Source organism: Ursus maritimus, unplaced genomic scaffold (assembly GCF_017311325.1).
Source record: "Ursus maritimus isolate PB19 unplaced genomic scaffold, ASM1731132v1 scaffold_7, whole genome shotgun sequence".
In the NCBI taxonomy this organism is placed as follows: Eukaryota; Metazoa; Chordata; class Mammalia; order Carnivora; family Ursidae; genus Ursus; species Ursus maritimus.
In genome coordinates this window covers 30,992,239-31,003,373 of record NW_024426885.1, presented here as the reverse complement: position 1 = coordinate 31,003,373, position 11,135 = coordinate 30,992,239, and the positions used below count along the sequence as shown (strand labels likewise).

Here is an 11,135-nt window from a genome sequence, read left to right as displayed (position 1 = left end):
CACAGCTTCAGGAGAGGCCAAGGCCACAGAACATCAGGGCTGGCTGCGGAGCATGCCTGGAGCCGGCTGAAACCCAGCTCTGGAGGTCCTCTGCTCTCCAGCCCTGCCCGCCCATCCCATCCTGTGTGTGAAGAGTCACAGAACACGCACGCCCTGCTTATCTAGCATGTTCTGCAAAATTACTGGACAAAAAGGAGGCCTCAAGAGGCAAACCTGAGACTGCGAGCTGGGGGGCTCTGCTATGCCTCTTTCACCCGGATTTACAGCACCCAGACCAGCACCCGGCATGCCAGAGGTGCTCACTATATCCCTGAACAGACTGATGGCTTCCCGAATCCAGGCCCCAGCTGCCCACATTGCTTCCCAGAGGCCCCAGCACACATCCAGCAGAGCTCAGGATCTGACAGGTTCACGGGATGGTTGATTCATCCCCTTTGGCCCCCGCCCCATTTTCACAGCCTCAGTGTCTGTCTTTTCTAGGCAAGGCGACCAGCATTCCAACAGTGCTCCAGAGACTTCTCCCTGGTCATGGGCTCGGTCCCATGACGAACTGAGATACCTCAGTCGGCAAATGGTACCTACTGGCATTTTCTCAAATGACCCAGGAACCAACACTTCTGCGCACCTTCCTAACTCAGAGCCCCACCAGGTGCAGCAATAGGTGGGTATTCTGCAGGACTATTCCTGCAGGCTAAGACCAGGCCCCTCAAGCCTGGTTTGAACTTCAGCCTTCACAAGATTATCAGGTCTCACAGCCTCTGGGCCCTCTCACCTCCTAGCGACCTGGTCTTCCCCAGACTTCGCCGAGTTCTGATCTGTCCGACCCCAACCTTGCCCATAGCCGCTGCAGTAACAATACGGATCATTACAGGACCATCTCATTATTCCATTTGCAGAAAATTTCCCCTCAAATCATGAGACCTCCTATAATTACTGTCCCCAATTTAGAGATGAGGGAACTGAGACTACCAGAGGTCTCCAGGGAGTGAAGAAGTGGGGCCACTGTCCACGGCGCTCCCCCAGTCCCAACCGACCACAGCACTGGGAGAGGAGGGAGGCCGCGCTCTCCACTCCGTGTGTCATCTCTGCGGGCCGCCGGCTACCCGCCGGGAGCGGTGAAGCGGGCCTTCCAGCCCACGCTCCCCTCGGTCCCGGCGGCTCGGAGCTCCGCAGACTCGTGGGCTCTCTGGAACCTGCGCTCGGGCCCTCGCGGCGCTGACGCCCGGAGCGCTCCGGCCCGGAGGCCACGCCCCTCGGGACACAGGAGCCGGCTGGTGGCTCGGGGCAGGGAGCCCCGGCGCCCGGGCCGAATGTGCTCCAGAAAGCCCCGCGCGTCCCGGGGCGCCGCTTCCTGAGGGATTAGAGCACCTGCCAGCTTCCATCTCCGCGACCCCCAGGCCAGGACTACGCTGAGGGGGCTACAGGGAACTTAGCGGAACTCGGGTCACGCGCATTCTCCTTCAGCTACCACTTTCCCTGTGCCCGCCGTGCAGCTTTTCGGGTTTTGTTCTTCTCTTCCCAAGAGCAGGCACGAGATCTAGGGAAACTTTGCGCACAACTTGCAAACGCGGGGAAACCGGGGCCAGGGCTCCCTCCTAGCCGGGGAGCGGCGCGCCCAGCCCGGCGCGTGCGGCGGCCGCTAGTGCGGAACACCTGGCTGTCAGGCGGCGGGGCGCCCGCCCTCCTCAGCTGTGGGAACGCTCCCGAGGCTGCCACCCGGGGCGCGCCGCAGGCCCGCGGCCGGGACGTCCCAGCCGGAGTGCATTGTTTTCCCGGGGAGCCGGGGAATCTCGGGGGAAGGGAGGGAGACCCGCCCCACAGACGGTAGCGCAGGCTTGCCCACAACTCATTTGCATTTCAAAGGCAAACTTCTGCTGGACTTCCCGGCGGCGGCGGCGGCGGCGGCACCTACCGGCTTTGCACGGGTCGTGGTAATGCTCCAGCTGCTGCTCCGCGCCCTCCTCGCCTTCCAGCGCCGAATAGTCCGGGGCGGCGTCCGAGAGCTCCGCGAGCCCCCCAGCGCCGCGGGGCAGCGGCGGTAGCAGCAGCAGCAGGAGAGGCAGCAGCAGTGGCACCGGGACCCCGAGAGCAGTCGCCCGGGGCATGGTTGCGAGGGGCCGACGGAGACCGAGGGAGTTGCGTGCACGGAAAGCTCCGCTCGGGCCAGAGACCGTGAGCAGGGGCAAGTCGGCGGCGGCGCGGCAATTACGCGCGGCTGCCCGGCATGGCTCGGGCACGGAGCGAGCAGAGCGCGGCGTCGCGGTCCGCGTCGGGGCGCCCAGGAAGCCGCCGCTCGGAGCTACTTGCCAGGCGGCCGAGGCTGCGGCGGCTGCGACTGTGGTGGTGGTGGCGGTGGTTGGAGCAGTGGCCGCTCCGCCCCTCTCCACCCGGGCTGGACCACACAGCCCTCGCCAGGGGCCCCGGGCAGCCAATCACTCGGGCGCCCGAGGCGAGGCCCCTCCTCTTCCCGGCACCTCCGCAACTTCGAGGAAGGCGAGCGAGGTGAAGATGCTGAAGGCAAGGACTGGGGCCCCGCGGAGCTCCCATGGAGCCGAGGGCGCCCTTTTCCGGGCGCCACCTGGGCCTCTGGCCCCCGAGAACGCTGCTCCTGATATCAAGGCTGGACTTCCCGCCTTGTTTTATTGGCATAACTCACTGTACAACTCCATGATGCACACGTGGGCGAAGGCAGGCAGCAGGGGTTGCGGCTCCGAGCTCTGGACCAGGAGCCGGGTGTGAGCGGTCCGCGTCGTTACCAATCGGCTCTCTGCTTTCGGACAATCGTTTCTCAGTAGGAATGAAGTTATCTTCTCGCTGGTTAGCTTTCCGCTCAGAAAAAAATCGAATATTACGATTCTCTCAGCTTTCTCAACATCCCTCGTCCAGCCATGAAGGGCGCTTCCTGCAGCACCCGCCTCACCTAACATAGCGGTTGGTGATACGAATGCCTTAGGGGAAGAATTATTTTAAATGACAGATTTCCCCTCTTGGTGACCCTATCTTTTAGCAAAACTGTTTAAGATGCTTCATACAGGCAAAAAGATTGACAAATGAACAGCTGTACGTGCTATTTGTGTTAAATTACAGACATGTTTTTATTAAATAAGCCACTCACCATTAACTTGATGGAATAAAAATGACCAATTTCTGAAGTCTGGTTATTTTTTGCCAATTAAAAACATATGCCCAAATAACTTAGGAGAATAATCAAGAGATATTTGAAATCCACTCCCACGTTGTACCTTAAATGTAAAAATTGTCAGAACTGAGCCATTTTGGCTTATAGACGTAAAAAGTACTATTACCATTAGGCATTTCAAAGACTTTTTATGCAAGCAAAATTGTCCTAATCAAGTAAAACACACCAATGTGTAGAGATTTTTCAGCATCACACGCAGTAGAATCTTTTTTCATTTAAACTGCAAGCAAAAAATGAACTAAACTTCCTTTTGGGTTTCCACATGATTTCACAGTCACTAATGAAGAACTAGCTGACAGCGAGTCCAGAGCTGGGCTTTACATACAAGACTCTAATTTCTTGCATTATGGTAATGTCTCATCTATTAACTAGGATAACAAGTCCTCCAAACCAGTAAAGGTTTAAAACTTAACCGCTGGAAGGTGGCTTTTGGGTAATTTGTCTTCACCCTTAGAAAGAAATCCAAGTTGACCCTGTTTCATCATCGAACGGGCACATACAGAATGGAGCCAGATTGGGCAAGAAGATCTGATTTGAAACTCCTAAGTGAGAGAAGGATCTGGGGGGAATGGATGCCACCAAATGGCAGGGAAGAGGCCAAGTGGCCATTAAACAGGCAATAGGTGTGGGAAGGGGTTGAATGGCATTTCTGCCTGAATGCTGGAAGGAGTCAAACCCAACGCCACAGTTCCCTGCATTGAACCCAGTGAAGGTCACCACCTGTCAGTAGACAAGTCCACAAAGTCAGTATCTAAAAAGCCTAACAAACTTCTGTGACACTTCCAGGTCTCCAGATGGCACTAGGCAAACAGCCAACTGGCTTCCTCATTAGCAGGGAATTCCTCTGGAAAGTAGGACATTACAGGAGACCTCCTGTACAAGCCCTGAGATTGTGAGCTTTTATTGCCTCTAGTCCCCACGTGGTGAGTAGCTGCCAGGTCTCACCAACAGTCTCTGCCCAAATATTTTGAAGACAGTGGTGCTCCTGAATGAGCAGGCTGCAGTTTTATGTCAGAAGCCTTGTTTTGCTGCTACTTTGGCTCTCAATCAACAAACAGCAACAAAAATTTGGATCACAGTATTAAGAGGTTAGGTAGGAAGAACTGAAAAGGGATGGTTAATAATTTTTATTGGTTCTATAGTGCCTGATTTCACATACTACTTTTATATATATTAAACTCTGTGGATGCACACAATTTTTAAAATATGTATTTTTAAATTTAAATCCCATGGGAAAACTAGAGGTAGATTTAGAATAAAAGGCTTTATGCTCTAAAGCTGCTCAGCGTAGTTTCATTACATCCATAATCATTCATAATTTTTGTGGGTTTCCTCCCCCATAGCTCATGGTCCTGTGGAAAACCTGCCAAGTGGATACAAGCTTTTCCCTGTTTAGTCAGATGTCTATCCTCCACCCAACTCATTCCCCCTATTTCCCTATACCCAGAGCAGCCCAGTTCTCTTGCAGCAGCTCTCAAACCCCTCCACAACCCCTAAGTTTTATCCTCAACTGCTCCACACAGGCCACTTTCTCCTCATTCTACCATTCCAGGCCACTCCACATCATCATCATCTCCTCCAAGGTAGGGAGCAGAACCTTTAGAATAAAGCAGGCACTCCCATCTGCTGGCTCATTCCTTTGCTTACATTACCACTGAGAAGGCACTCTGAGTTCCTTCGAGGCTATTAACAATATTTAAGTTACAATCTTTAACAGCTGTTCAAAACCCATTGTAGCTCTTCTCCAAAACCTTTATCCGAGCTCCTCTGACACACCAGACCTTACCACCCACCATGAGGCCTTCCTTTCACACTTCCAGCCTTGGCTCCTTCCACCTCTGTACACTCTCCACTCTTGTTGCATTAAACACCTTGCAGTCACCCTAACAGAGCCTTGATGCTCCACACCTCCATGTTTCCACCGGAGACAACTTGATAACCACACAGGCTGCATCCTCACGCCAACACCTATTATAATAGCTTACCACACTTAATGACACTTACCTACGTATGTCTGTCCTACCTGACTGACCTATAACCAACTCCAACTTGGAATCACCTTCCATATTTCACTCCCTCCTGTCAGTGACCTTCAAGGTTAAGTCCCATAATCTTAGTAGTTTAGACTGAGACAAAGAATAACCATGACATTGGCCAGTTAAAATGACTTACATCAACTTCTCCCTACAACCAACTCCTCCACTTTGTAAATTTGAAACTTGTATCACCTTAAACATGCAGAGTTTTTAAAATGACTTAAAATACATTTGTAGACCATATTACCAGACTCCACATGTCCCACTGGAGGCACATTCCCCCTTTTTCTAATATTAAACTGTAGATTAACAGTTTAATAAAATAGTTCTCACTTTGAAATCCAGAAGCTGGCTGTATAACAGAGTCCCTTAGACTCCCAATTTTCCAACCACATAAAAATTGTTCATTAGAGATCCAAAGTAATCCAAACTTGTACTAACTTAAACGATCTGCCCAACAGGAATTGTCAAGTATCGGTATTAAGTGAGGCAGCTAATAAAATCAGGGCAAGAACTGAACTGAGAAGGTTGACAAGGATTTAAGTAACTAGTTAAAGCTGGAGACGAAAAACAGAAGTACCAATAGACCTGGAGAAATTAACTACTGATTTTGAGATAGTGCAGTAGAGATGAGCCCTCGCATTCGTACAGAGCACTCATTTTCAGTGTGGTCTTTATTATCTGCTCCACAGGCTGGAGAGGTGGCATCCCCATTTCACAGTGACAGTGGTCAAGAGGACCCTAATCTAATCCTGATTACTTCCAGCCTAAAATAATATACTCTTTGGCTGCTCTGGCTTCTTCTCTAGAATATGTAGTGGTCTACCCTGTCGGCTTCACAGAAGGGTTGTGAGGGAACACAGGTGGCACTGCTTTGACTAGACAATGCATGATCAATCAGAACGACAGGCATGGGGGTAGTGGGGTTTGAGTGTAGGAACCAGAGCTTGTACACAGAAGTCAAAAGAATGAAAATAAAAGAGAAAAATAATTTTGTAAAGACAAACCTTATTCATTGTAACGTTCTTTCAACTTTCTGTAATTTTTTTTCAAAGTAAGTTGGGGGAAAAATCAAATCTTAAATTTTGAATCCTTCATCTCAGGGGTCAGCAAACTGTAGCCCATTGGCTATTCTGTTGCTGTCGGTTTGGAAAACAGCCACGCTCACTGGTTTACATGCTAGCTACTCTGGCTCTTGTGCTACGATGGTAGAGTAGTGCCATCTGGCTCTCCAAGCCTCAAGTATTTCCTATCTGCACTTTACAGCAAGAGTTTGTGGATTCCTGTTTAACTGTGGAAGGCTATCAGTAATCCCCTCAAATGCATGCCAGTAATAATGGGTTATTCCTTATGCCTGGTGCACTTGTTTCAAAAAGGAAAGAAATAAAGCATCCAAGGAAAGTACATTTAACTTTTTATTATTTTAAAAATCCAACTTCAGTTAGATTAACAGACTAGATTAGAACCTCAAATGTATTTGATACAGTATATATGCTGGGTATCTATTACTAAAAAGCCAGTTGGAGTATGACCTACCCAAACCAAAGGTGGGTACAAAATGAAGTAATCATCAAGCAATAACGGTTTCCTTCCCACTGGTACCAACTGCCCGTGCTCTGTGGGGGTTTATAGGTTCAAATTTGACACAGATGAAAAGCCCTAGTGGGACTGCTTTTCTGCGTATACTCTCTTGTCCTTCAAAGCAGAATTCCATGTTATTTGCTCCTTGCCTTAAAGATCTTACTTAGAACATTTATAACTTTCAAATGACCCAACCTGAGGAACTGAGGTAAACACACAAAATACTGCCTTGTCTGTCAGTTATCTGCACGCCTAGTTCACCAATACACATGAGCACCTTTCACACCAGTTTCTTAGTTCCCATTTCCTGATACAGTAAAATAAAAACTTAATTTTTACTTTTGTCGTTGCACAATTCCACCTACAGCTCCAATAAGAATGTCAACTCAGACGGCTCTCAGAAAAGGCTCATAAGAGAGAACTAGAGTTATTCCTCATACTGAGTTTAAATCTTATAAAATTTCTGCAGCTTTATGTTCACTTTCTGATCTATCCTACCTCTAAATCTAGTCTATTTCTGTACACACTTCCAAACAATCTTTGTAAATTTTCACAGCTCTGATCTCTTTAACATCCTGATTGCTAAAATATAGCTTCTTAACCATGGAATTTTTACGAAGATACAAAACATTAACTAATACTTGCGTTTTCATACGTCACTGCTCCTATTTGTTACATGTTCCAATAAATCAATAGACTGAAACACTAAGACATGCTGAAATCTAAACTTAAAACCCAGATGGAATTGCAGTGTATAGATTACAAATACTTTTCTTTGCCAGAATTTATATACAGAAGCTCTTCAGTATGTAGCTTCTCCTGAACAAGTTATATTAATACATTTATTTTCTTTTTTACATTTGTAAAAATTCAAGGAAATCTTAAAAGGAATATTATTTGCAAGACATTTGGCATAAGGTGGTTTGTAAACATTTAGGAAACAAAAGCTTTAACAAACTGAATACAATTTATGGATAAACCCTAAATAAAATGGATTTTGGAAGAACTGGAATTTGCAGCAACCACCCTTATAAAGAGACCCATCCACTGTCAATGGAAAACACCCGATCATACCATTCACTAGGTTCAGATATCATCAGCACAGTACAATGAATTCTAGATGGGGCTTGATTTGTGGTCAAACTTCGTACAAATTAGGAGCCCAACATGATATACCAAAGAATGCTTCACCATAGTTCCAGCCATTCCATTTCCACTTTATCCTACCCTGGTACTAGGATAGATGAATAATGAGGCCAATTTGTACTGTAGCTAAATTTCAGAAGTATGCTTACAGATACAAGGAGAAAGTTTATCCTTAGTTTCCGATACTGTTCAAAGCATCAGTTGATAAGATGAGCAAATAATGTTAACAAATGAAAGACAGATACACAGCATTAATGGAGTGGAAGAACCTCACCCTTTAATTAACTTAGTATTTTATTCTACCACTCTGTAACTCAGGCCTACAGAGGTAAACCGTTTGTGGATTATGTCTTTTTCAAGACACACACATGGCCAGCCCCTCCATGAAGGCATAAACCAATACATGTTTTCTAAAGGAACTTCAAGGAAATTTGTATTCATTTTAATGACACTTAATATATTTGGAAATTAGAAAACTTTTTTTCACTTAAGATTCCAAAGGACTTGAAATAGAGCTCAATTTAGTAAAAGGAATTGGTATACCTGAAAGCAGCTAAAGCACTTATTTTTTTAAAACCTTACACCTTGCCTGCAAGATTCATGAGAAACAGATTTCATTTTATTAAGACAAAAGCTTGCTGTCCAATTGATACTCCATCAGATAGACTATATGTTGTTGTAATTACTTTACATGTAGTTAAAAAGTTACATTATGTAAGCCACTAAATACTGACGTTCAGTTTCTTTTCTTCTAAGATCTTATAGGCAGGTGAGAAAGAAGAGAAAATGGAAGAACCAGCAGACTGCATTTAATGTAACATTCTGGCTTGAAGAAGGATTTACCTATAGCTTCTGTTCAAAATCCTGTTTGTTCATGTCAGCCATACTTAAGTGGTAAGAAATCAAACTTTTCACTCTTTATAGTCCTTACATACCACATTATAGGATGCAGAGTCAATTTATAGAAACATATTTTGTAATGAAAACAGCTTATGTAACTATAAATGGCATCAGTTTCACATTAAAGTTTAAATACAGCGGTTTTGAGTCTTTCTAAAAATACCAATATACAGTATTGTTTTAGGTGGTCATTTGCATAGCAAACTATTAAACTAGAAACTCAATGGTTCTAGGAAAACTTCACATTATGGATAGTTCCAGAAAGATGTATTCAAAATTAAATCACTTCTCTTAGAAAACTGTAACCTTTATTTGCTCATCCAATAGTAAAGCTAACCACTTTTACCCCACCCCCACTTTACACAGTACACCAACCTGAACAGATTTTGTGCCGCAATCTAATTCGAAAGGCTTATCGTTTACTTTGTGACCATACTGGATAATCTAGATGTAAGCAAGTTTGGGGATTTTAAGGTATGGATCTCCTGTATTAGAAAAGCATAGTTTACACTATATTTAAAAAATTGCATTCAGTAATATTGCCTTTTGAAAAGATATCTTCAAATTGCAAACACATCTATTTTCACAAAACAATTTGGTCAGGAAAGTTTATTTTAACACCCTAAAGCAGTAATGCTTTAGATGTTACTTAAGTGTCCCAGACAGGATTAACAAAATTAAATGTTTCTAAATTACAAATTTAGCTCCTGTAGGAGTCTCCGAAAAGAAACAGAAGAAAACAATCCCCCCTCCCAAAGGAAGTATGACACACATTTTGAAGAAACCCCAATGTTTCATGCAGTGGTAGGCAAGATGTAAAAAGCCACCCAAATTCACACATTTCTACACCAATCATCATCAGAAAAAAGTACTCCGTAGTCAGTCTGTACATCCAAATGCCTTTGAGAATCTACACCTACGTTACATTATTTAATGTTATATACATTTATTACCCACCCCCCTTGTTTTTAATAATTTCTTATGTAAAACCTTCATTCAAACCCAAAAAAGATGTAAGACTAACTTGGGGGAAGGAAAAAGATAATCACTTTAGACATTCAGTTAAAATGTAGTTTATCTAAATCTCAAAATGTTTAATAAAAACAAATATCTTCTCCATTTAACACTTTGCTTTCTAACTGTACAGTAAATTGCATTGTAGAGAGTACACCTCTATCTTCAAACTGTATCTTCTTTGGATGGAATTAAGATGGAACTGAGTAGTTTTAAGATAAATAAATGGGAAGTTGGTCCAGCTAAGATGACAGCAGATATATTACATGCAGGATTTAATATTTTTTTAATTCTCTTTTTAAAAAAAAGGATGCAGCTGGATTGGGAAAAACAAAAAAACAGGTCAAAAAGAACCCAGATTCCATATATAAAAATGTCCCACAATAGGCTGATGATGGCAGTAAAAATAAGAGAAAAGAGTAATCTTTCTGGAACATCATTTTTCAATAACGTAGAAACACTAAGTGCCAGGAAGATACTATTCATGTAATTTTAGCATCCAAGTTTCCCTCTATTTATTTTATTGGAACAAATGCTTTAAATAAACTATTTGTCCTCTTCACTGAAGAGAGCTGGTCTATTTCATCTTTAATAAGCTAGTTTTTGGGAAGATTAGCCATGTACTGTAGTAATGCCTAATGCATAAAATCCAAGCATTTGCTGTGAACAGTTGGAGAAAGCAGTCAGTAAGAACCTAGGATCAATGGAAATAGATGTTACTTTAAGCCATCCACAAAAGAGAGACCCACAGAGTACCCAGTGTGAAAGCCCAAATCTCTTCTTGCGCTTTTTTTTTTTTGCTGTGCAAGTTCCACCCCTATGAAAGAGTAATTGATCCGAAGTTCCAGGTTTTCTTGGGTCTCTAGTCAATTTTCACATTAGTATAGATTTTTCGGACAAAGGCACTTGTTCCCATGTAACCAATTGCTCCTGCAAAGATAAAATAAGACATTTGGAAACAAATACACACAGGGCAGGATCCATCATTTACAAATATTAAATGCTCTCTGCTCTGCAAAGTTATTCTTTTTTCAAGATAACATCTTTTATGTTAGTACTTGTTCTGAACTTACTAAAATTGTATCATTTGTTTTGCACATCACCTATTATTGTCATATACCAAGTTAGACCTGATGTGATATTTTTATAATTAGGTTATCAGTTATTACATGTATAATAACTATATGAATTAAAATACATCACTTACAAAGCAAGAATAATTTGATAATGATAAAAATTTGTTAAATGCAAAAAACATG

At 44.1% G+C, this 11,135-nt stretch overlaps 2 protein-coding genes across 2 annotated transcripts in view; both read right to left on the bottom strand.

Moving 5' to 3' along the window:
- Positions 1 to 2,323, bottom strand: part of TLL2 (tolloid like 2) — a 119,290-nt gene extending 116,967 nt beyond the window's left edge. Inside the window, exon 1 of the mRNA XM_040624553.1 lies at positions 1,913 to 2,323. Coding sequence (XP_040480487.1) covers positions 1,913 to 2,105 — 193 coding nt within the window. The 5' untranslated portion in view covers positions 2,106 to 2,323. The remainder of the gene's footprint in view (positions 1 to 1,912) is intronic.
- A 4,314-nt stretch (positions 2,324 to 6,637) lies between these two features.
- TM9SF3 (transmembrane 9 superfamily member 3) overlaps positions 6,638 to 11,135 on the bottom strand; it is a 70,668-nt gene continuing 66,170 nt past the window's right edge. The window contains exon 15 of the mRNA XM_040624262.1: positions 6,638 to 10,806. Coding sequence (XP_040480196.1) covers positions 10,739 to 10,806 — 68 coding nt within the window. The 3' untranslated portion in view covers positions 6,638 to 10,738. The remainder of the gene's footprint in view (positions 10,807 to 11,135) is intronic.